The sequence below is a fragment of the Suncus etruscus genome, chromosome 8 (assembly GCF_024139225.1).
Source record: "Suncus etruscus isolate mSunEtr1 chromosome 8, mSunEtr1.pri.cur, whole genome shotgun sequence".
Taxonomy (NCBI): domain Eukaryota; kingdom Metazoa; phylum Chordata; class Mammalia; order Eulipotyphla; family Soricidae; genus Suncus; species Suncus etruscus.
Genome location: NC_064855.1, coordinates 26,971,552 through 26,996,185, shown reverse-complemented (window position 1 = coordinate 26,996,185; position 24,634 = coordinate 26,971,552). Strand labels below are relative to the sequence as shown.

General features: G+C 47.1%; 1 protein-coding gene across 1 annotated transcript in view; it reads right to left on the bottom strand.

Annotated features, from left to right (window-relative positions):
• The window catches only part of FLI1 (Fli-1 proto-oncogene, ETS transcription factor), a 52,282-nt gene that overhangs the window by 16,463 nt on the left and 11,185 nt on the right, over positions 1-24,634 (bottom strand). Inside the window, exons 3-4 of the mRNA XM_049778353.1 lie at positions 22,101-22,304; positions 11,725-11,793 (exon numbers count right to left, since the gene is read on the bottom strand). Of these exons, the coding sequence (XP_049634310.1) occupies positions 11,725-11,793; positions 22,101-22,304 (273 nt within the window). The remainder of the gene's footprint in view (positions 1-11,724; positions 11,794-22,100; positions 22,305-24,634) is intronic.

Sequence of the window (24,634 nt, the reverse complement as noted above, 5' to 3'; positions counted from 1 at the left end):
CTCTCTCTCTCACTTGCTCACTTTTGCTCTTGCTCTTTCCCACTCTCTTTCCCTACCTATCTCCCTCTTTTACATATATACCCTCTCATCATTTATCATTCCTTTTCTATTTAAAGGGTGGGGAAATAGTTAAGGCATCTGGGATAATAGAAATAGAAGCCTGAAGCTTGAACAATATTTGAGGTCTGAGCGGGGCTTTTGGGGCTTCGTCTCACCAACTCGGGGTCCTCGAGAGGTAGGAAGAACAATTGACCCCCAAACACCTTTCTCTTCCCTTCCTCCTATGAGAGTATCTGAAAGTCACTAACATGCAACTTTCTGGTCCCAACTCTGGCCTCTCAGATTCTTGGTTCCCAGGGAACAAGCATCTAAGAACAGCTTTGAAGAGCTTGAAGAACAAGGACAAACCTAGAGAGAGTAGGAAGTGAAAAGGTGGAGCTTCAAACCAAGCAAGAACATCACTGAGGATTGGGGCTTTTTCTGGATCCAGGACACAGAATGACCAACTTTGGTGGGGAGTGGTGGAGAGGGTGCCTGTAGCAGAGTGAAGAAAGGCATGAATACCATCATCCTTGGTGGTGGCTCAAAGCAGGATCCATTTTAGAAGCAGTGGAAGATTATTTCAAGAAGACAAAGGCTAAACTCACCCTGCTTTCTAGTTCTTGGGTCTGAGAAACACAGGGGTGAAGAAGGGAAGATCATGAACTGGGACCAGCCATATGCAGAGAGAACCTTTACAAAATTGATTGGCCTGGTACCTATCCTTCCCTTGTAGTAAAAACTAAACTTATAACAATTACTAAGAGGAGAAAAACCACCTTTCACTGCAGGCTTTGAAAAATGGGCAGTGTCAGACTGCCTTATTTGTCTATGGATGGTGCTGGGGCAAAAACTCATGACCTGGCACTTGCCAGGCAAGTAGCTGAGGCTACTGAAGCATTGTCAGGATCCACTTTGCAGTTCTTATTGCCATACCAAGCATTGTGCAATGCATTGTTCCTACATCTTTCTCTTCCTCTCTCATTAAATGTAATGTTTTATTTTATTTTAGTGCTTTGTTTTGTTTTGCTTTAGGGTCACACCTGGTGACACTCAGGGGCTACTCCTGGCTATACACTCAGAAATTGCTCCTGGCTTGGGGGACCATATTGGATGCTGTGGGATTGAACCAAGATCTGTCCTGGGTCAGCCGCATGCAAAGCAAATGCTCTACCGCTGCGCCACCACTCTGGCCCCTAAATGTAATTTTAACACTGCAATTTGTGTTCATTGAACCATATATGAGTATGAGCCACCAGTGATACACACTGGCATCAATATGATAAACACAAAAGGTTTGTAGAATCCTATGATAAAGCAGAATGACAAAGGGAGCCAATGGGAAGCCTAATATGTTTTTTGAAATGCAAGAGCTGAGGACACTAAGTCAGTGTCCTGATTACTGATCATAACATATTATTTGTCTGAGAACCATATCTGGCAGTGCTCAGGGATTTCTATTGGCTCTGTGCACAGATATAATTCCTGGAAGTGCTCAGGGAATCATAAGCAGTACTAGAGATCAAACAGGAATATGGTATTTGCCTTGCATGCACTCCTGTACTATCTCCAGTCACTCGGCAGTGGACCTCAAACTTTTTAAAAGGGGGGCCAGTTCATTGTCCCTCAGACCATTGGAGGGCCGGACTATAGTAAAAACAAAAATTATGAACAAATCCCTATGCACACTGCATATTATCTTATTTTGAAGTGAAGAAACAAAACGGGAACAAATAACAATATGTGGCTCACAGGCTGTAGTTTGAGGACCACTGGTTTAGAGTGTTTGCCAGGAGGAAGTAACTACCAATCAAGGTCCATTCCCAATGGCTTTTGGATTGATAATGTAGGCTAGCTGTTCGGTGTTCAACTTATCAAGATTCTACTGCCTGGATCCCGTAGTGTTGGAGAGGTGGAGGCATGGGGTGCCTGGTATTAATCTTCGGGCCTCATTCATGCCAGGCATATGTTCCGGTCTTGCAAACTGTCTTCTATTCTCTCATCATGCTACTTAACAACTCAAAGGTATTGACTCCATAGGAGAACCAGACCTCACCCTAGGGTGGTAGGTGGAACAGGAAGAGGCAGCGGGTAGCACTTTCTCATCATCTGCATGGCTATTTTTCCCTTAGTGATGACTTCTGCTATGTCCCATGGCATAGAGACAGGGGCTTCCTAACTAAGGAAGACTTTTGTGAGTATATAAGGAAAGTAAAAGTTCCTGGCCCTCAGCCAATGCTTTATAAACAAGAGCCACTTGTATCAGGGAGCCAGAGGCTGGAATGCTGGCCCTGGTGGGGAGGGTTGAACACAAACCAACAGGTTTGCTCACCCAGGAGGGCCGTGTCCATTACTTTTCTTCGCAGTAGTCAGAGTGAGAGGACCCTAATCTGACTACATTCAAGGAGAGCTGGGCTGATCCAGAGTGGATCTGGGGGTGAAGGTAGACTATCTCCTGGATAAAATCTCTTCTCTAGATGGGAGAGGCCCATCATAGCTTAGAAGAGGAGAGTGTGGAGTCATTTGAAGGGGTCATTACAGTGCCTAGACATCACTTAGTTGTTCAGAAACACAGAGAGGTTAGCTTCTCTCTTGGGGAGGGATGTAAGGTTCCTGGACTCTAACTTGATCTGACCACCCACCCAATGCTTTGTCCAATGCAGGCCCCATTTTGCACAGTCTTGCAGCCTAGCAAGAAGAATGGATGCGATGGGAGAATCGATCCAGGGCTAAATGAGAAGAACCAGGCAAGGGGAATCAGGGTAGTCTGGGTGGCCTCCTGTATCTGAACCAAGATGCAGAAGGGCAGTTGAGATAGGACTAAAGCACCTGCTGCATAAGGAATAAGGAAACAGTCCTGTACTCCCAAATAGTTGACCAAGAAACAGACAATCCCCAAATAGGAACCTTCGAGGTCAGCTCCTGTGGGAAGGACCATCCGGCAGGTCCCACCTTCTTTGAGGCCCAGCATGATCTAGGCTGTGTTGTGGCCTACAGTGCTGCTATCTGATGCCCCCTCACACACTCATACTATCATACTCACTTAGATACATTTTCTCACACATGCTTTCATACAACCACATACACAATCATACCTTGTTCTCACGCTAACATTAGCACATTCACACATGCTTTAGCAAACACACATGCTTTCATACTATCACATTCAAGGAAACATACACTTTCACACAACACTCTCACACTAACACAACAACTCACACTCACATTAACTCACTCACTCTCATATACATTCATTTACTCCTATTCTCTTACACTAACACACTAACACACATCACACATAAGGGAGAGCCTAGTTTTGCCCAAAGATGTTTGGTCACATCCTTGTGACCATTAAGTAGGAGGGACAGGACAGAGTAGAGCCCAGCTTGGACATGTGTGTCCCTTTTATGCCTCTGCCACATACAATCCTGGGGGCCTCACAGCTGCCACCCTTGTCCCTTGGTCATGTGCCCATAATAGTGATTCTCCTGTGTAGCTATGTATTCATCACTTAGGTGCTGACACAGTTCAAAGAGTAGCCTCACATATGTTCGTGCTGCATATGGGGACCCCAAGATCCAGCCTAGCACAATGTGGCTCTTGTATCACTTGGCAGAATATCACCAGAAGTGGCTTATGGGCCTCATGCATACTGCTGGGGAGGGCCTCAATGTAAATAAAACAATTAAATGATTGAACACCAATGATCAAACATGACCGTTGGACTATTGTAGTCTGTAGTTCTGGAACAACTCTCAAAGAAGTCAGATGTACACAATTCTAAAGGTTCTTGAAGTGGATGAGCTCCTTGAGAGAAGTTTCTATCAGGAGCCCTGTATCCTTTCTCCCTATGCTAACAAGGCAGGGGCTAAGCTCATGTCCGAATGTTTAGGTGACAGGCTCAGAGTTGGCTGTTACCTCCTGACCCATGCACATCTGATCAGAGGGCACTGTGCACCCCGTAAGAAAGCAGAGGCTTTCACTCTGAGAAAGAAGGATAATGGTTACTTAGAAAGTGTCCCAGACGGGCTGTCAACTTGAATTCAGAGAGCTGGAGTTTGACTTCAGGGCAGGCTGCTCAGCCTGACTCCCTCAGGATTGGGGGCTCTGGCCTGGTCTAATCCAGACAAGAACTCTTTGTTCCTAGGGCTCTCTCCTTCCCCCTCCCTGTTCTCCGCCCCTCTCTTTCTTTTTCTCTGTTCCTCTCTCCCTTTTCTCTCTCTCCCTCTTCTCTTTTCTCTTTCTCCCTCTCTCTCATTTTGCTCTTTCTCTCTCTCCCTCTGTTACTCTCTCTCTCTCTGTGTGTGTGTGGAAAACACAAATACACAACATAACAGGACACAAAGGAGCACAACTCTCAGGAGGCCCAGAAGGAAAGCAGACAAAACATTAACTCTGGAATTTCAAAGGAAAACAGAGAAAAAAAGTCAGCAGGCAAGAGCGAGCTACTGTCTCCTCGGCACTCATAAATTTTTCCAGGGGCCCACAGACACAGCACACACTGACACACACATTCACTTGCATATTCACACATGCTTGCACATACACTTGCATACACACACACACACATGCACATGCTTATGAATCTCGCTGCTGGCACTAAACATGGATTAGGGATATTTTAGCATAGAAGACAAACATCCCAACAAGAGTCTAAAGGGGTATTCTGTGAGGCCTCACCACTTCCACACACATCCTCGGATCCCACAGCCTACTTTCCAATAATACCCAAACCATATTTTGCAAATGCGGCATCCATCACTATTCACTGCCCTGCACTGAGAGGAATAATCGTTCTGCCTTTTCTCTCACATACCCCCAACTCTCAAGGCAATTTTCTTTTCTTTTCTTTCCTTTTTTTTTTTTTTTTTTTTTTTGGGTTTTTGGGCCACACCTGGCAATGCTCAGGGGTTACTCCTGGCTGTCTGCTCAGAAATAGCTCCTGGCTTGCATGGGGGACCATATGGGACACCGGGATTCGAACCAACCACCTTTGGTCCTGGATCAGCTGCTTGCAAGGCAAACGCCACTGTGCTATCTCTCCGGGCCCTTCTTTTCTTTTTTTTAAGGGAGCCAAACCTGGGATTACTACTGAGAGCTTACTACTGGATCTGTGTTCAGGGAACACTTGTAGCAGGGTTCTGAGGTCAATATGTGGGTGCCAGGGATCGAACCCTGGTTGTCTGCATGCAAGGCAAACACCCTAAACACTAGACTACTGCTCTGGCCCCTCAAGGCAATTTTGAACAGATGGAAAGTTGAAGAGAAGGAGAAGCAGGAGGAACAATTCTGGAGTCCCAGAGGGCTATCCTCCTGCTGGCCATGGAATGAATTTATGACCAATTTTATTACAGTGCCTGTGTCCCCCACACCCCACTTTGTATACCTCTGGGTGTACAATAAATCCTGGATCTCAACTGCTTACTTAATGGCCTCTTTCACAGTAAGATGGCCAACAGGACTTGGTCTCCTCCCATGGTCCCTAGGTTTGGTGTACCGATCTCATGTAGACACATCCACCAGTGACTTCCTTGCACTGGTCTCCAATACAGCTGGAACTCATATACTCACAACCACACCATGGGACCACGCACATAGACCCAAGTCTAAGGAGCTCACTGTCTACCCTTTCTTTAACACGCCCTTTCTGCACCTGAAGCTGCCAAGTGTAGGGGCTACATTTCCCCCAGAGAGCTCAATTCAATCCCAGAGTCCCCAAAGATGACAGTGCGGGGAATGGTGGGACTTGCGGCTGTAAATTCTCATTGCCCATACTGTCTTAATTTCTCACTGGCCCTGTGCAAACTGACTGGCCATCCTGGGTAGTGTTGGGATACCCAGAGATATAGGACTCCCCCCAGTGGTCCATGCAAAGCAGGTGCTAATAAAGGAAGAGATGAGGGAGTGGGCGGAAGGGAGATAAGTCAAAGTCAGGCCTCACCAAGGCTCCCAGTGACATTTAGTTCTTTTTTGTTTGTTTGGATTTGGGTTACATCCAATGATGCTCAGGGGTTACTCCTGGCTCTGCAATCAGAAATCACTCCTAGAGGTGTTCAGGGGACCATATGGAATGCCTAAGACTAAACCTGGTTTGACTGCGTGTAAGGCACATACCTTCCCTACTGTACTGTAGTTCATGTGACCAGTTCTGCCCCACCTCTGAGGTGAGCCAAATTCATATTTCATGGGCCCTCTCTTCCCCAAACGTGCATATTCCTAGACCTGAAACTAAACCTCCTCATCCCTAAATGTCCTTGTGTTTAAACCTTCCCTCCCTGAAAAAGTTGAGGCACTTTTAACTTAAATATTTTTTTCATATTTCCAATACTCTTGAAGAACTTCTGGTGAGTTTCATACATTTTCCTGTTTGGTTATAGGCAGGTTCAAATTATTTCTTAACAATCTCAGACGTGTGTCGTTCTAGTAAGATCTTCACAGTTTGTCTGCCTCGTCTATGAGGTTGTATATAGTGGCACCTACTATTTGGCGTTACCATACGATATATATTAAAAATTATATAATTATATATAAATGTATATAGAAATATATAAAATTTCTTATTTATATACATATATCTATATATATAAATAAGAATTTTCTCTACCCTATTCCCATTGGCTCTATTGTATGATATGATCTGCCAGGGCCCTTCACACCCCTACTAACCTATGGCAAAGCCTCACAAACATCCTAAATGTTTTTTGCCATGACTCATATCTGACAAAGCTCATTTCCATTGGGCACTGAGCATACAGCAAGCGGAACCACATTTGAAAACACCCTTGAAAAGCCACTAAAATGACCCTACTGTTATGCATGAAGAAAAAAAGGTAACCCACTTTTCAGGGGTTTCAGCCAGTATGCTAATATGCTGAAATATGACACCAATGCCTGCCAGCATCTAGACAGCATTCATTCTCTCAGGAATGTTTGAGAATGAATTAAATGTACCTAGAAACAGCAGGCGCTGGCTCCCCTGCACCTCCATGACTTCCACTAGTCCTGTCTGTCATCTCTCTGCCCTGAGCACAAGATCCGAGGTGACAGGACAACGAAACTGGCTGTGGCCAGCCCTGCCTTCTCCTGGAGATAGTGAGAGTTACAACACAGCTCGAGGCTGTGCAAATGCTCTGCACGCCATCAGGGTGGTGTTGGCGGTGAGTCCCGCCATCTGGAAATCTCCTTGAGAGAAGCAGCGCTCTGGTCTTATGCTTTCCGCGCCAGTGAGGCATTTTTCTAGCAAGGACACGAACACGGAGTTTCTCCCCCTCTGTTTCCCACAACCCAAACTCAACAGACAGACTTTTTATCCATTAGCCAAGGAAGGAGGGTGCAGGCTTGGGCTTCTCTGCCAGCAGACACACACCCAGGGCAGCAGGACTCCTGTCTGAAGCAATGGCGGCTGCTCTGGGCTCCCCTGGCTCTGCAAACCTTCCTGGGTTACAGAACCTAATCAGTAAGTGTCCAGCCACCTCTGATTTGGAGAGAATCAGAGGCAAATCCAGTATAAAGGGAGCAGATAATGAGGGTTCAATGCAGAGCAGCTGCATGTATCTAATTAATTGCTTAGGTAGGGGGTACCCCAGAAAGAAAAGCTGGGGATCAGAGCTCTTCAGTGAGGGACACTGGGCACCTCGAGGTGAAGGACAGAGGCATGTTGGTGGTATGCAAAGCCAGCAGGCCTGACCAAAGGGCACCTTGTGCTAGAACCTCCTAGAACCTGGAGCTCTCTCTGCAAGTTCACTTTCCCAAATTACATCTGTTGGCCAGAGGCTTTCGAGGTAGATGAAAGATTTCTGAGAAGGGAAACAAAGTGCATATAGGAAGCTGTCATAACCAACAGTCACTACAGACTCCCTAGGAACAACTAACACAGGGATCCAGGGAACAGCTCTTAGCCCAAAAAGCTCCTTCCTAGCATGCAGGGGGCCCTGAGTGTATGCCCCACCACTGCCCATGTGCACAGAGCTCAGGTTAGAGGTTCTGCTGGTCAGGGTCACGCAGGACCTCAACTTGAGTATATATCTGGTGGCCCCTTACTTGGGGCATGTAAACACTGCACCTAAAGGTTTAACACAGGGTAAACACATGTTAAGGTGCCCAGAGTGTGACCCCTGGTAAGCACATGTGTGAGCACTGCAGGAATTCTCCCAAGTGAGCACTTCCAGCAGGAACAGCACAACTAAGGGAGCATGACCCAAAGGGAGCACTATGGCCAGTGAATGGATAACCACAACCAGATGGGTGGAGGATTCCCATGTATCACCACCAGATAAACAGTGAAGGGAAAAGGGGAGAGAATTAGAAAACGCAAGGGCGGATACAAACAAAGTCCTCTGACAACCCCATTTTCATGCCAATTCCAGAGACTTGACTGCCCCTGCTGTGAGTCACCCTGGGTTCTATGTGGGCTTCGGATTAACTGCCCTCAGTTTCTCCAAGGAAACCTGAACTCCTGCTGAGACCTTGTCCTGCTCCTAGTTTCTGTCTGCCCTTGGAGCAGAGTATTCCCTTATTATACCTGGAACCTGGACACACACACACACACACTCCCCAGGAGCTGCAGATGTGGCCCCCTTAACAGTCTGCCTGCTTTGCATGTGTGTGTGAAGTTCTGAGATCTGTCTCTGACAACCCTTCTCACCATCCCCCCATTTTCTCAGGGCCTACAGAACAAGTGAGATCTGGATTCACTCATATTTAGACCCAGGTGCTAGGATTGTAAACTAGTTTTAATGTGGGCAGGTGTATTATTATTATTATTATTATTGTTACTATTATTATGGTTTCTGAACCACACCCAACGATGCTTAGGGCTTACTCCTGGCTCTGCACTCAAGAATTACTCCTTATGGTACTCAGGGGGTCCTATAGGATATTGGGGATCCAAATGGATTGGCCACATGCAAGGCATACACACTACCTGCTATCTCAGTGGTCCCAGAAGGCAAATTTTAAAGGACAGTAAAGCATCTACTCCAGTAAAAGTGCCTTTTTGAGTCTAGGGCCCCTTTTGGACAAGCTGGAAAGCTGTGGATGGCAGTGGAAAATGGAGCAGTCACGTGACTGGGGAAGACTGGGGAAGGCACAGTCAAGGTCAATGTCTCCCCCACTTTCTTTTGAGTGAAATGCTGGCACCTGCTCTTGTGAATGAATGTGTGTGAGTGTGCAGACATATTCTCTCTCTCTCTTTCAAGCACGCAGATGCAAACACACCTGCACTCACACGCAGAACCCCCATTCCAGACCTCTCCCTAGTGTACTTACTTGATAAACTCTGTGATTATGGGGGGCTCTGGGGAGGGGCTCATGCAGGCAAACCAGCACCCAGGCTGCTTGCTGCCTCCTCAATGTTTTTGTTTGATGATTTCAGGCATAAAGCTGGGGGCTAGAGAAAAGCCAGCTAGAGGGAGGAGGCTGAAAAGGAGGGAGGCAAGCCTGGTTTTAGCTTTGTCTTGCTAATAATGTTCTTTGTTTTGTAGCTAGATGGGTTGTTCAAACAGATTGAGACCACCTCTCGAGGGGGAGGCAGGGAAAGCATTACCCAGACAAAAGCTGCCCAGGCAAAGCACAGGACTAATGGACTTGAGAGGCCTGGTGGCAAGGATCTGGGGGATAAATGCCTAGCGCCTCTGCCTCTCTCTTGCTCTCTCCCTCTCTCTCTCTCTTTTTCTCTCTCCCTATCTCTTCCTCTCCCTCACTCTCTTCTTTCTCTGTCTCCCTATCTCTTCCTCTCCCTCCCTCCCTCCCTCCCTCCTTCCCTCCCTTTCTCCCTCTCTCTCTCTCTCTCTCTCTCTCTCTCTCTCTCTCTCTCTCTCTCTCTCTCTCTCTCTCTCTCTCTCTCGAGGAGTGCTCTGTGTGTGGGGGGTTGGGGGCTATATGCAGTGGCTTATCTAGAAACTTCATCTCCAGGAGGGAGCTTCAACATCAAAGCTGTGTTTGAAGCTAGGTATCTATCACAAGTTTTTTCCATGGCTCTGCCTGCAGTCTTATTGGTTCATTCTCTCTGTGTGTGTAAGTGGAGGGGGGGGCACTCTATGTTGCTGAAGGCTTGTTTACTCCTGGCTCTGTGTTCAGGGATCGTACCTGGGCAGGACTTGGAGGAACTTATGGATGCTGAAAATTGAACCCAGGGTCTATTGAGAGCCAGGCAAACAAGTGCCTTACACCTCAATTATAATGTCAGCAAGTCTTAGTCTGTAGATCAGTAGGGTCTTTTAAAGACAGTTTGTCCATATTCCTTCCCATCCTCCCTACTTACTTTCCCTTCCTTCCCCTATCCTTCCTGCCCTTCTTTTCCTCTCTTTCTTTTCTTTCAAGAACCAGGTTTCTTCTGAACTAAACCAGATATTTCAAACCAAGCTCTACAAGGGAACTAGACTAAGACAGCTTCTGGTTTCATCCCATTAGTTCTCAGACTGTCCCTAAAGAACTTGGAGGTGGGGTGGGCGGGGATGGACTCTGAATGATTTAGTCCAGGCCCTTCATTGGACATGAAATGGAAGTTTTGATCATGAAGAGATGTCCCCCAAGTCAGCCAGTGGTGCCTCTAATGAAGCACATTAAGTTACTGTACCAACATTCTCAACACAAATGGGTCATTGCAGGCAATAAGACACCTTGGAAGGCCATCAGTTTCAGTTTTCTTGGTGAGAGCCTGATATGGACAAGGATGTGGACTGGGGTGGAATTGGAGAAAGAGAGTTGGAAACATCAAGATTTTAAGGCAGTTCTCTTTCTGCTCCTTATAGAATCAAAAATTGACAGGACATGCAATCTGATCAAAGGTGTGACCTTGCCCCAGACACACAGACCTCCCTCTGGCTGCTTCTACCATCATTCTTGGAAATGCAGAAGCAGGCTCTAAGCTTCCCTCAAAAAAAACTTGGAGGTTTCTCTGGAATATTCTCTGTGCTAATTGCCTTCCTTACTGAGAACTTCTGCTTTCTGGGTAGGCCCGAGTCAAAGAAAAAGCAATAAAGTAAAAGCTAAGAGAAGAGAGAGTACGTACCACACTCATGCATTCTTCAAACCTCCTCAAGGAAATCCCCTCATTGAATGTTTCCTTTACTCTGAACAAATTTTTTTCTTGCTACTATATTCTAATAATTTCTAATAAATCATATGCTCCCTCCCTCAAATCTGGTACAATAGGTTATATATTTGTTTACATGCCTAGAATCTACACAACATCTGGAGCAATGTATCATCCAACTTTTTCACCAATAAGACACTGATGTTTGCTAGAGTAATGTTTGCTCAAATCTCTGGCAAAAATCAAAGACAATTCACTTTCTCTCCCAATCAAATGATCGGGACCAAATCCCCAAACAACTGCTTGAAAAAAATAAATAGGCATTGCTAGAATTTGTCTTGAGGGGAGGAGATTCCCCAAATTTAAAATGTGACATTGTGAGCATCTTTGAAATTTTCAGGTTTTATCGGTACCAGAGAAAAGGCCCCACTTTCAGGTTTACAATCTAGTCCCATATGTGCGCCGTGTTTCCTTGTGAGATTCACAATTGCCAGCTTATTGGAGCTATACAGCTGGCTATATGGCATAAACAGTGACAGCTTGTTGTCTTATTTTGTTCATGAGAATAAGGGGAGCCTGTACCCCAACCTGAGATCCTTGGGCCCCACTGGATAGGCTGGGACTGTGCTGATGATGTTTTGGAAGCTCACCTTCTTTAACACTCAGGCGTGAGGACTGGTCTGTGTGAGAGGAGGTTGTGTTATAGGCCAGCAGTGAACCTGAAAAGTAAAATGGAAAACAGGTTAGAACGAAGATGCTCTCCTGGCTGAAGAAGGCTCTCAGGCAGATGGTACCAAAAGAGAAAGAGCAAGGGATGGAATCCAGACTCTCTGAACACAATAGGTAGTGAGCCAGGAAAGGCTTGCTGGAGGTGGGACAGGAAACCTGAGAGTGGAGCTCATTCTTGGATATGAAGTTGTTGTCGTGTCATGCCCCTATATATTAATGCTTGGCCACCAGGATGCCAAGGTCTTTCCTAGTCTCACTAACACCCTGTGGCTCTATACAAGTGGCTATTTAGTTTTAGGTTTTGGGTTATACCCAGTGACACTCAGGAGTTACTCTTGGTTCTGTGCTCAGGGATCACTCCTGGAGGTGCTTGGAAGACCATATGGGATGCTGGGGATTGAAACCAGGTCTGCCAAAAGCAAAGCCAGTGTCCTTCCCACTGTACTATCACTCTAACTCCATCAGTGACTATTTTGGGGGCCTTTTAAGTAGTTGCTCAGAATCTTTCCTGGAGATTCTCTACCAAGGCAATCAGAGGTTCAGTACAAATGCCCAGGAATACTCAGGGATATGGTGGACCCTACAGTGCCAGTGATTATCCAGGTCTCTCCATCACAGCAGGGGACCACATGATGCTGGAAAACAAACCAGGGTTAGTCACAGGCTAACTGTTATTACCTTATTACCCCTGTGTGTTCTCAGGCCCAGCAAAGGCTTTGAATAAGAGACTGGACCTTCCTTAGAAAGCAGAAGGGATGGCCAATAGCAGACAGTGAATCTTTGCTAAAGACCAGGAGTGATTTCTGAGCATAGAGCCAGGAGTAACCCCTGAGCACTGCCTGGTGTGACCCAAAAACCAACTAACTAACTAAATAAAAATAAATAAATAAATTCTTGGGTTCTAAGATCAGAACACTAGAGAAATGCGGGTTTGGAAGCAAATGGCAGCTTGAAAAATAATTCTCATGCACATGCATGGAAGCATGGAGAGAGAAACAAATTTTCAGGAGTTCCCACATGTTTGCCCTTTGCTCCTAAGAAGCAGCAAGCTCTGTGGAGATCTGGAAATGCAAGAGAGCCTTTTCCTCCCAAACCAAGTATTAATCTGAGGGAGATGGTCACACCTGGAAGTGGGACCAGGTAGTCTAAACACCAATCCAAGGTGCTACATTCAAAGATGTTTCTAACCAATGAGTAACAAGGCGTAGACTGAGTGAGGTAGAATCAGATCAATCCCATTAATTCCACACTAGTCCAAGTATTTCATTTCATATTTTATAAGAGTTCAGGGGCTACTCATGGCTCTGTGCTCAGGGGTTGTTCCTGGTGGTCCTTGGGGCTACATGTGGTGCTGGGAATGAAACCCGGATTTCATGCTGGGGTCTCCAGCATGCAAAGCCTTTTCTCAGACTGTCAAGTTCTCTCTTTGACCCAGGTATACACATTTTATTTTCACTTGTTGTTGTTTTTTGTTTGTTGTCATGTCATGCCCCTATATATTAATGCTTGGCCACCAGGATGTCAAGGTCTTTCCTAGTCTCACTAACACCCTGTGGCTCTATACAAGTGGTATTTGTATAGCCACTGCTGGGCTAGAGTGCCTAGAGCAGTGCCTAGAGCTTACTCCTGTCTCTGTACTCTAGGATAACACCTGAAGGGGCTTGGGGAAGTATAAGTGGTGCTGTGGATCAAACCTGGGTTGTTGGAGTCAATAGATCTCCCCAATGCATTTCTTTAAAAAAAAAAGTCTTTCTTTCCTAATACTGGACAGGGTTCTTTGTATTCCAGAACTTTTTTTCTAAAAAAATGTTGGCATGGTGTGGTGATTTTCCCTGTGGGTAGCTCACAAGGTCTCTGAAGACCAGAGCTGTGCTCTGCTTTCCCCAAAGACACTGTAACTTGGCGTCAACGATGAAGATGAAGACATTCTTTCCAAGCTGCCCTTTCCCTGCGCCCCATGCCCAGCCAGCCAACTTGGATGCCAGGGCTCAGAACAGGGAACGGCTGTCAGAGGGGCCTATTTTTAGTTTCCTGCATGGCAGGCTGGCAGGAGTGGCACTGGTGCCTCACCCAGCCGTGGGCGTGGGGTGGAGTGCCTCAGTAAATGGTGTGTCCTTTTGGGCCAGACAATTATGAGTGGAGAATTATTGAAGCCACAAGCCCAGGAACATTGTTTTAGGTGACCATTCTGAAAATCAGATTATGTCCAGGTGAGCCCTGAATGCCAGCTTCATCCTTCATCCTCCGTACACTTCTGGTCCCTGGTAGCCTATCTCACATCCCATCTCAGAAGAGAGTAATTTTTGGAGAATATACTTGGAGAAGCTCAGGGCTTACTTCTGGCCTTGAGTTCAGAGATCACCACCAGAAAGGTTTGGGGACAACCATTTTTGGGGATCAGACCCAGGTCTGCTCCATGCAAGATAAAGTGCCTTAACCCTGCCCTAAACCCCCCCCCCCCCAAATCCCAGAAGAGACGTTTTATAAAAACTGTCTTTCAGTGTCCATACTGCAGCCTTCGGTGAGAGACTCCAGACTCCTAAAGATTTCCAGAAAAAAAGAGGGGGTTGGGAAGTATGCAGCTGCCCCTCCCCTTGCAGTGTGTGAGAGGACAGTCCCCTGAGTACCAGGCTGTGTCCAGGTATCCCTCTCACCTCAAAAGCATCATGGACAAAGGGAAGCAGCAATCACCTTCTTCCAATAGTTGCTATGCAAATGCCTTTGATGTTGTTCTAACTGGCTCCACTCAGAGGGTCAGAGTTATGACCACAGATTGGGCTTTTCCTCTCTAGAAAGGGTTAACTGCACGCCAAGCTAACATACTTGCTGGGAGGTTCTAGAACCCAAAATCGACCTGACCCCTAGTATGTGTTCAATAAGTCTGGCTATTCTGGTGCCTGTTTTGAGCTCCTTTATCCCATTGAGACCTAGTACCCCCTGTGTGAATGCTGGGAGTCGGTTCTACTGCAGTAACAAGTAACCCCAAGTAGAGGAAAGGAGGGGAAGGAGTGACAGAGATCTGACAAGGAAGAGCAGGAGCTGGGGCCTCTTGGTTCAGTTTTCCTCAAGGGTGTTTGTTTGGGAGCCAAGAGAGAATGCGGGTCTGGGTGGAGCAGCTGCCTGAGTCACAGAGTTCCGGCACAGGGGCCTGCAGCTCTGCTCAGCTCAACCACAAGGATGGAATTTCCCCATGGATGAGAGACCTTTGTCCACTCCCAATGCCGCAAGAAACTGTCAGAGCCCTAGAGGAAGGGGCACCGGCCAGTCAGACAAAGCATGCGTGAAATGCCTATTTCATGGTTACGCAGGGACAGGATTTGGCCCTATGACTTTTCTGGGTTCAAATTTCCTCCTCAGAGGAGCCTGCATTCCCCACCACTGCTGCCTTAGACTTTTCATTAGGGAACCTCATTCTGAATCTGGAAGCACCTTCCTGGACTTCCTGTCTCCCTGAAACACTATGTTTGTTTCTGGTTTGGGGCCACGCTTAAATCAAGTGTACTCAGGGCTTACTCCTGGCTCTGCACTTAGGGATCATTCCTGGCAGTGCCTGGGGGATTATATGGATTATTGGAGATCAACCCCCTATTGACAGCATGTGCAAAACAAATGCATTCCTTAATGTACTGTAACTCTCCCCCTCTAAACCCCTCTCATCTGAGCAGATAACAGCCTGGGGAGGCAAAGATGCCTCCCCATTCAGAGCACCCTCAATCTCTCTTCTCCCTGAATCCATATGCCAAGGCCAAACCAGCATGGATTACTTTGTTCTCAAAGGTGCAGCTCAGTGTTCAGAGAGGTCAAGTCATTTGCCTGCAGTTACAGCCAAGAAGCCTGGTACAAGCTTTTCCCATTTTCTCCATCTAGGAAGCATGGCAGCCTTTGCAAACTCTGAGAAGCAGACAGAAGTGGATAAGGGAGTCAAACACTGGGTTTTAGTCTCTCATCTCTGATGTCTGGACCTTGGAACACAGACTGAGATTATCAGCACACAGCCAGAAGGGATGGAAAGTACTGCAGCAAAAGTGTGAGACCAGGGTGGGAGCAATAGCACAGTGGTGTTTGCCTTGCAAGAAGCTGACCCAGGCTCATACTCCATCATATCAGGAACATCACCAGGAGTGATTTCTGAGGGCAGAGCCAGGAATAACCCCAGAGAATTGCTTCATGTAGCCAAAAACAAACAAATAAAAAAGTGTGGGTGGCTCTTACATGAGGGGAGGGTGATTTGTCTTTTCTTGTTCCACATCAAGAAAAATCCAGGTACATGCTCTTGGGCTTATGTACAGTTGTCTGTAGCTGTGCCCTGATCTCAATTTGGGGGTTCCTTACTTACCTTAGACAGCAGGAAGAGTATGCAGCTGAGGATGATTGGGCCTGCCCTGAGAGCTACTGAATCACTCCTTTAGGCCTCACCAGCCCCAGCCCCAGCCCCAGGACTAGGACAGGAAGAAAGAGATTGAACAAGGGAAAGCTCAGCAATTTAGCAGGGCATCCCAACAACCAAGTTTTCTCCCCTTGGCCCCCATAGTCTTCTCCCAGGACACCTGTCCTGAACTCTGGAACAGTGGTGGAGCCTTTGCCCTATGGCCTGAAGACCCTCCCTGGAACCCTGTTAAATGGGGTCTCCCCTTTCTGCACCTCTTAGGCTCAGTGAGGCTTTTGGGTATGACTTCACATACCAGCAGGGACCCATGGACCCAGCTTGCAGTCTATGAGAAATGGGTATTTTCTTCTGGCCTTCTGAGCTGCCAGAGAATCCAACTCCCAAACAAGATGCCTAGGAACCATCATGGGTCTCCACAAGAGGGCCTCATGCCCACAACTCATGAATAAGTGACACCTGTCTTTCACTCAGGAACTTGGGGCCCTGCCCCTCTGTGCAGCTACAAATGTGGAGCTCTCTCCAAGAGGGAGAGTGTGGTCTCACTGACATCCAAACAGAGGGACTAGGAAACCTGCAGACCTGATGCTGCTGAGGCCCAGAGAACCCGCAGGAACTTGTAGTTTTATCGCTCCCAGCCCTACACCCTGGACCACACTCTGTGACATCTATGATCCAGGGTACAGTGCCAGGTCCCTTCCCACTAAGAATAAAGGCCCCATCTGAGGGTGTAAGCTGGTTCCTGCTCCTTCCCACCAAGTCTGGAAAGATGAGAAATGCGGATCACTTGAACTCATGTCAAGGGTCTGAGCAGGCTGAGGGAACAGCATGTGTGTAGAGTGCCATCTCCACTCTCCAGGCTTATTCTTCCCTACTCTCTCACAACCTTCCATCTGAAAAGGTTCAGCTATTTCTTGTTCATTTCATGCCCAAGTGGATAAAAACACCCCACTTCTCTCCTCAGCAAATGTGCAGCTGTGAAATCAGCATTCTGGCAGGGCTCGGGGACTACTCCTGGCTCTGTACTTGAGGGACCACGTGGTGCTAGAATTCAACTGGTTGGCCACATGCAAGGTCAACTGAGCTTAGGCAATGCCATAGCTCATACCATCTTTCTAGCACTGAGTCAGTCTTCCACTTCTTTTTCCAGCCCTCTCTCACCCCCTCTCTTTCCCGAACAAATTGCCCTTGATGTAACAACAGAAATGACTACCGACTTCGAAGTGGAAAATCCAACAGAGTGTGTAGACAAAGGTGGCAAAAGGGCATACAGTCAAGGCTGGGGCCTTCTTTAGCTCCTCAGCTGCCCCCCAGTACCCCAATCTCCCAAGCATGAATGGCACACTCATTAGGAAGAAGCAAGAATCCAAATTTTGATCTTGAGATCTCAGGGTTATGGATAACTTTAAACAAAATTACAAGGCAAAGTTGGAGTGAGTTTCATTATTAGGATTTGGTTGCATGGGGTGTGGGGGCACCCCCAATTTATGTGTTTTCATTTATATTGTTGCAGGCAGGCCTGGTTTTTATATTAAGGACCATTTCCTGGCACCTTGTGTCATAAATGAGCAACAGTCTCTCTTCTTTCTGGAAAAGTAACTGCTTATATGGCGTCTTTCTGGAAACTTCATCTCTGTGTCATTTTGAGGCATCTGACTTCCTATCCACAAATCTCAAAGATAATTGAGGTTTGGGTTGGGGCAATAACACAGCAGGTAGAGCATCTGCCTTGCAAGCATCCGACTCCTGGCATCATATGTGGTCCCTTGGACTCCACCATGAGTGATCCCTGTGCACAAATCCCTGGGGCTAGAGAGATAGCACAACAGTAGGGCATTTGCTTTGCACGCTGCCAATCCAGGACAGACCTGGGTTTGATCCCTGGCATTCCGTATCGTTCCTGAGCCTGCCACGAGTGATTTTGATGCAGAGCCAGAAGAAAGCCCTGAGTACTGCTGGCTGTGGCCCCCAAACCAAAACGAAAACCAAAACGAAAACAAGAAAACAAATAAACTAAAAAATTAAAATGAAAGTAAGTCCTGAGCAACACTGGGTATGGGTTGGGTGTCCCCCCTCGATAAAAAGGAGGGGAAGATGCAATCCACTCTCTTCTTGTCCTACCACCAGTGCCACACACCAGACTCTGGATTCCCATTGTTTTATACATTGTTGTCTTCTTGGCTCTCATATTTGATCCCTCCTGTCAAACTTCTACATCCTTTGACAGTTAATCAGCCCATTACAACCTTGGGTTAGGGCTGCCTAGCCCAGCCTTAGCTTAGGGTCTGGGTGGTTTAGGAATCCATCATCGAGCAAGAACCAGGATCTCAGATATAAAGAAGCTTCACTGAGCCCTTGAGAATGCATCTGAACAAGAGCATGAGAACAATCAGGACCTGTCTGCACTACAATTCCTTCATTTCTTCTCCCATCAAGATAGCCAAGAGGCTCCAAGATTCTGCACCCTATCTGTGGAACCTGAAGGAGCCAAAAGGCCCAATCAGTGGAGTCTCATGGGTAGTTTTGATTCTCATCCCCACCTTCTAGATACTCACTTCTAGCCTTAGGAATTGTGTCCAGCCCCGTCACAGTACCTTATACAGACAGTCTGAGGAGCACAGAGTTAGAGAAAGTGAGTTCTCAACGCCTCCGCACCTGGGTTGAGAATAACCCCCTGTTTCCAAACCCCTCTCCTGGGCTGAGTTCAAATGGCAACTAGACTCAGACATGAGGTCATGGCTCCAATGTGGCCATACATGCCTCCTCTGTGCAAGCACCAGGCGCCCCAAGAGGTGGCTCAGAGCCGGGTGCACTGAAGGAAACATCCATAAGCATTTTACCAAAAGAGCTTTCCAGGGGTCATACCCAGAGGAGCTTAGCACAAATGTGGACTACAAGGGTCACATGGTGGGGTTTGGGAAAGAGAGTTTGAGGTGAAGAGGAACAAATCTAGGTCTTATATATGCCAGGCATGTTCTCTGTCAACTGAGCTGTTTCCCAGATGTGTTTTCCTCATGTTTAATTGGTGTGTGTGTGTGTGTATGTGTGTGTGTGTGTGTGTGTGTGTGTGTTTGTGTGTGTGTGTGTGTGTGTGCTCCAAGATGTATTCTGAGATTGGGGACACTCTCTGAGATGCTCAGATCCTGGGGCCAAATGGCTCAATCATTGGGCTCTTCAGGCGGTTGTGCTTGGACTTTAAGGTGCCAAAGACTATTATGTATTTGGAGGGCTTAATAATATCTCTCTTCAGTATGTTTCCCTGCCTGTTTTCCCACCTATGACCTTTCAATTGGAGGGCGCTGTTGAGACCTTAATAAATACCGTATTTTCCAGCATATAAGACGACCCCCTAATTTTACAGTTAAAACTTAGGGTTAGGCCTATATTCGCTGTATAAGACAGAACGTTCCTGTGCTGCAACTGTATGTACCACAGTGAGCCAATCACAACTAGCAAAGGTTCTATTGTAATAGACTTCCTCTCTGACTCTGGCAGATCTGAGCAGGCTTTTGACAGTGTAGATTCGGTACGGAACATAGTCTAATTTGCATGCATCAAAAGCCTGCTTGGATTGGCTGAGTTAGAAAGGCGGTCCAAGCAGCCTTGCAGTGATTGGTGCAGGATCGAGTTGGAAATTCGTTTCATGGCAATATCCAAACGATTTTTGTTTAGTGGCATATCGAAATGTTTTTCGAGATATACTCGGCGTATAAGATGACCCCCGATTTTCGGCTGACATTTTTTCGTTTCAAAAGTCGTCTTATACGCCGGAAATTATGGTAGGTATCGAACTAGGAGGTCAGGTTCTTTGAGGCAGCTAGCTGGCAGGCTCTGTCTGGGCTTTTAGAACTGCTAGCAGGCTGACAAAGAATTCTGCATCCGACTTTCTCGCCTTTTTACCCTCCTGTCTGTGTGGATTATTTGCCGTGGATAAATATTACCAGAATCGCTTCCTCATCCTAGGGGACTGGGGAATGGGAAACTCTTTCCTGTTCTGGGAGCTCTTTGAAGATCTATCATCAGCCAATCTAGGAGAAAATATAACACTACAAAATATAACTCTACAACAGATCACTGAGGTCACCTTGTCAGTGGTTGGGGACCTCTAAGGTCACATCTGACAATACTGAAGGGATTGTGCACACCAGAAGGATTCCCCAGGTGGGGGTGGGTGGTGAAGGTTTATGCCCTGCCCTGTGCTTCCTCTCAGACCCTTGTTTCTTTTCTGTCTTGGTTTGTTTTGGGGCCACACTCAATGGTGCTCAGTAATTATTTCTAGCTCTATGTTCTGGGATCATTCTGACTCAGGGGACCATATAGGAAATCTGGGTATTAAACCCTGGTTGATTGAGTGCAAAGCAGACACCCTACCTACTGTACCATGGGTCTGGCCCTGTGGCCTCTTGAGTTTTAAATCTTTTTTTTTTTTTTTTTGGTTTTTGGGCCACACCCGGTGATGCTCAGGGGTTACTCCTGGCTATGTGCTCAGAAGTCGCTCCTGGCTTGGGGGACAATATGGTATGCCAGGGGATCGAACCACGGTCTGTCCAAGGCTAGCACAGGCAAGGTAGGCACCTTACCTCTAGCGCCACCACCTGGCCCCGAGTTTTAAATCTTATATCCGGTTTTGTGTCTGCAGCATTATGAGAAAGAATAAAGGGTGAAAGGCAGGGACCGGGGAGCTGAATAAAGGGGAACAACAACAACAAAAAAAAAGGATAAGTGAACCCAGAACTCAGGACCAGGGGAATGGCCCTAGAGTGCTAATTAAAGATCTCAGGTTTAAAGGGGCTTTAAAATCAGAAACTAACTCTAGAAGCATCATTCTTTCTAGCCAGGCCATCCCCTGGGACACAGGGCAAAGAATGAAGGGTGAGCATCCTCCACCTTCCACCTCCTTCATCCTAGAGTCCAGAAGCATATTCTAGCCTTGGAGATTGGACAGAACCACTATTAAGTCCCTGGAGTCACTGAGGTCATCCAGCCTGGATTTCTGGTAGAGTCACAGCTACAGAAATTAGGGGGAATTCCAGGAATGCTGAGGAGTGTTCAAAAGTCTAAGAGCATAGCCTTTGACTGAGGGGGACCCAGGTTTAATTCCCAGCACCGACAGGAACAAAATTTGAGCACTGAGTTAGGAGTAGCTCCAAAGCAAGCAACGGATATGGCCCAATATCCCCCTGATAAAATAATTTTGCTCTTCTGTGTACATTTGCTACCAAATGGGAACTGAGTGCCAGAGAACCCTCATTTGGATGTCTCCAGCTTTGCTCCATACCCTCACCTTATTCTGTCCTCCTCAGCACCTTAGGGATCCAAAGCCTGAATATAGGCTTTGGTAGAGTCACCTGATCTGATTTCAGGGGTACAACCAGAGGGCTATGTGCTTCCTTCCCCTGGAGCTGGAGAGCCAGCCCAGGCCTCACCCCTCATGGGCTCACTCACCAATCATAGTCCCAACCTCTCAGACCACCCAGGCAAGCCCTCACATGCCCCTTCTCACTCTCTCATACCACCTCACACCCCAGCACATCCTCTCATAGCCCTCAGCCTGGGCACCCTCATGTCCCCTTAGTCCAGACCTTTGACACCCTTTATTCCCTTCATATCCCCTCATGCCCTCACTCCCTCATGTCCCCTTAGCCTCTTATTTCCCTCACACCCCATCCACTCCCTCAGACCAGCCCCCTGATATTCCCTTACAGCCCTCAGGACCCTGATGCCTTTCAAGTCCCTCATACTTTCTTCATGTCACCCATGTCCGTCACGCCCCTCACACTCCCTCATGTCTTCTTACATCTCCTCACATCCCCTCACACTCCTCTCATGTTCCCTAATGTCCCCTCAAGCCCTGCATATCCCCTCATACCCCCATGCCCCTCATACCCTCAGCCTAGCCCGTGAGACACTCACTTTCCCTGAGGTAGCTGAGGTGCGACAGCAGCACTTCGGTGTTGTAGATGGATGTGGAGCGCAGGAAGTCCTCTTGGCTGAGCTTACACAGCTCCTTGCCATCCATGTTCTGGAAGAAGGACGTGTCGATATCCACCAAGCCGTACTCCTTGATGGCCCAGTCCAGCCACTGGCGCACATGCTCCTGCGTCCACAGCGTGGGGTCTGCGGGTGGACAAACCCTGGTTAGATACTGAGGACCCCATCTGGTTCAGCCAGGCCTTTTCCCACTGTGTCCCCCAGTCTCCTCCCACCTTCCCTTTCTGCTGAGAGGCTACATGTGTGTCTGTGTAAATCTGTGTGTGTCTCTGTGTTTTTGTGTCTCTCTGTATCTGTGTGTTTCTGTGTGCCTCAGTGTGTCTCTGTGTACTTGTAACTCTATACATGCTTTGTATGTCTTTGTATGTCTGCTCATGTGCCTCTGTGTCTGTCTATGTATGTCTTTCTGAGTGTCTATAGTCCTTATGTCTGTCTGTGTCTCTCTATGTCTCTGTGTGTCTGCCTCTGTGTGTCTGTGTAATTCTCTTCTCTAATCAGCTTTCTCTCTCTGCCCCTCCCTTTCCCTTCTGATCCCTCCTCTCTCTTCCCTTCTCCCGTTCTCTCCCTGCCCCCTCTCTCTACTCCCCTCATTAGGAAAGTGGGAGTTTCCACAAGAGCCTCCAGACCTCTGTGTGGCTCTGGTGGCAGCTTTTCCAGGCCTGTGCCTCGATGACCTCAGCTTGAAGCCAAATGCAGCCCCACTGCCTGGCCCGGGTCCAGAAGGGGACTGACCGGCAGTCAGGGGCCTTCCCTTCTGAGAAGTTCTTTATCACTGTACCCAATAACTCCCAGAAATGTGTTCATCCTAGAGAAAACTGCATTAGTCACATAGACCACCTAGCTGGGAAAGCACATAAGTGGCAAGTTTTGTGATGGGAATTCAAGGAATTCTTGTAGAATCAGTCAAGAAAGGCTTTCAGGAGGCAGGGGGAAAGCTTTGACATGTTGTTGCCCCACTTCTATTGGTTCTGCTTTACCAGCTTCTTTTCCTTTTCTTTAAAAGAACATCTTCAGCCAATGTTTCCAGGGACTGCACCCTGGGGGTGCTGGGAAAGGACATGTAGGCTGGGGTAAAAAGCCTGAACATGGGGCCTCATGCATGCACTTATCTCTTGGAGCTGTGGGTCAGTGAGGGTCTTTAGTAGGGGAGTCTGTGTTGCTCAACTCATTCTAAGAGTCTGGGAAGGTTCTTGGCCAACTAGAATCCATGCTTGAAGGGTTAGGTGGGATTTGGAGAAGGTAGCAAATTCGCTGTCTCACACACTCCCTGGCCAAGCTGCCAGAGGTCTGCCCTGCCTTTGCTCAGAGCTTCTCTGAAGGCCACATCTGCTGGATTCTCCCTTGCACTTGGACTTTTTATAGGGGTTTTACAAAGAACATGGCAGGCACAGGCACAGGTGTGCTGCAACTTGAAGTGCCTTGAAGCTGGCTTTGAAGAGTGTGAGAAGGTGCTGGCTGGAGGTAAAGTCATGCTCCTGGGAACTAAAAATAGTTGAGTTGAGTGTCTGCACTGTGGCATATGCTCACTCTCTGCATTCCCTTTTCTTTTGAGAAAAATCCCACAACTGCCTCTGTCTAGTCCCATTTTTATAAATTGGGTCCTGCTAAAAAAGTGGGTAGTTCTTAAAGTCTTGTCAAGGTAACCTTCCCAAAACTTTGCTCCTGCTTGTCTTTGCCTGCTCTTCCTTTTTGTCACCTAAAAGTTCGCTTACTCTGAAGCAGAAAAACAAAGTCAAGATCAGCTTCTTTGTCTTATTGTCTCACTGTCTGGAAATGACTACTGGACTATTGAACAGAGGGAGTAATTTCTCACCATTTCAGAGTCCTAAGGAAAAGTGTCTCGGAAGAGACGGGTCATGTCTCTTTATCTGCCAGCTTCTCATCCCTTGAGTTTCCTGATCTTCCATTTTCATTTTCTACCACCTATTTAATTTTTTATCTCCTCTTGCTTCAGGCTCCAGCACAATATGGCTCCTTTTCCTTGATGGCACCATGAATGATAAATCTTTTCCCTGCTCTGTTCTTCCCAATGGATTTCCAAGATGATTTTAGTCTTCAGTTCTTCTCGTCTGAACCTGGGGCTATGATTCATGAGTGTCCTAGATGATGGCTGTTGAAAGAGCCATGCATAAATTCCATCCATGGTTCTACTGAAGTTTTATCTCAGATTTGTGGATTTGCACAGAAGAGGCTGGCCTGGAGGAAACTGGGGTGTCTGTAGTGCAGCCCAGGATTAAGGATGACATCAGCCCATGTTGGGTGAAGTCCCTGTTTAAGAGGCTCCTGGGCCTTTGGTGCAGTTAGGCTGTTTTCATTACTGCTATGGGGTTCCACTGGCCCAGTAGAGATGAATGTTTATATTCCCCTTGGAAGAATTTCAATAACATAGAATGGCCAACCTAACCTTTACCTCCTTCTCTCTTCCTTTCCCAAAGAGAGCCCACTTCAAAGGGGTA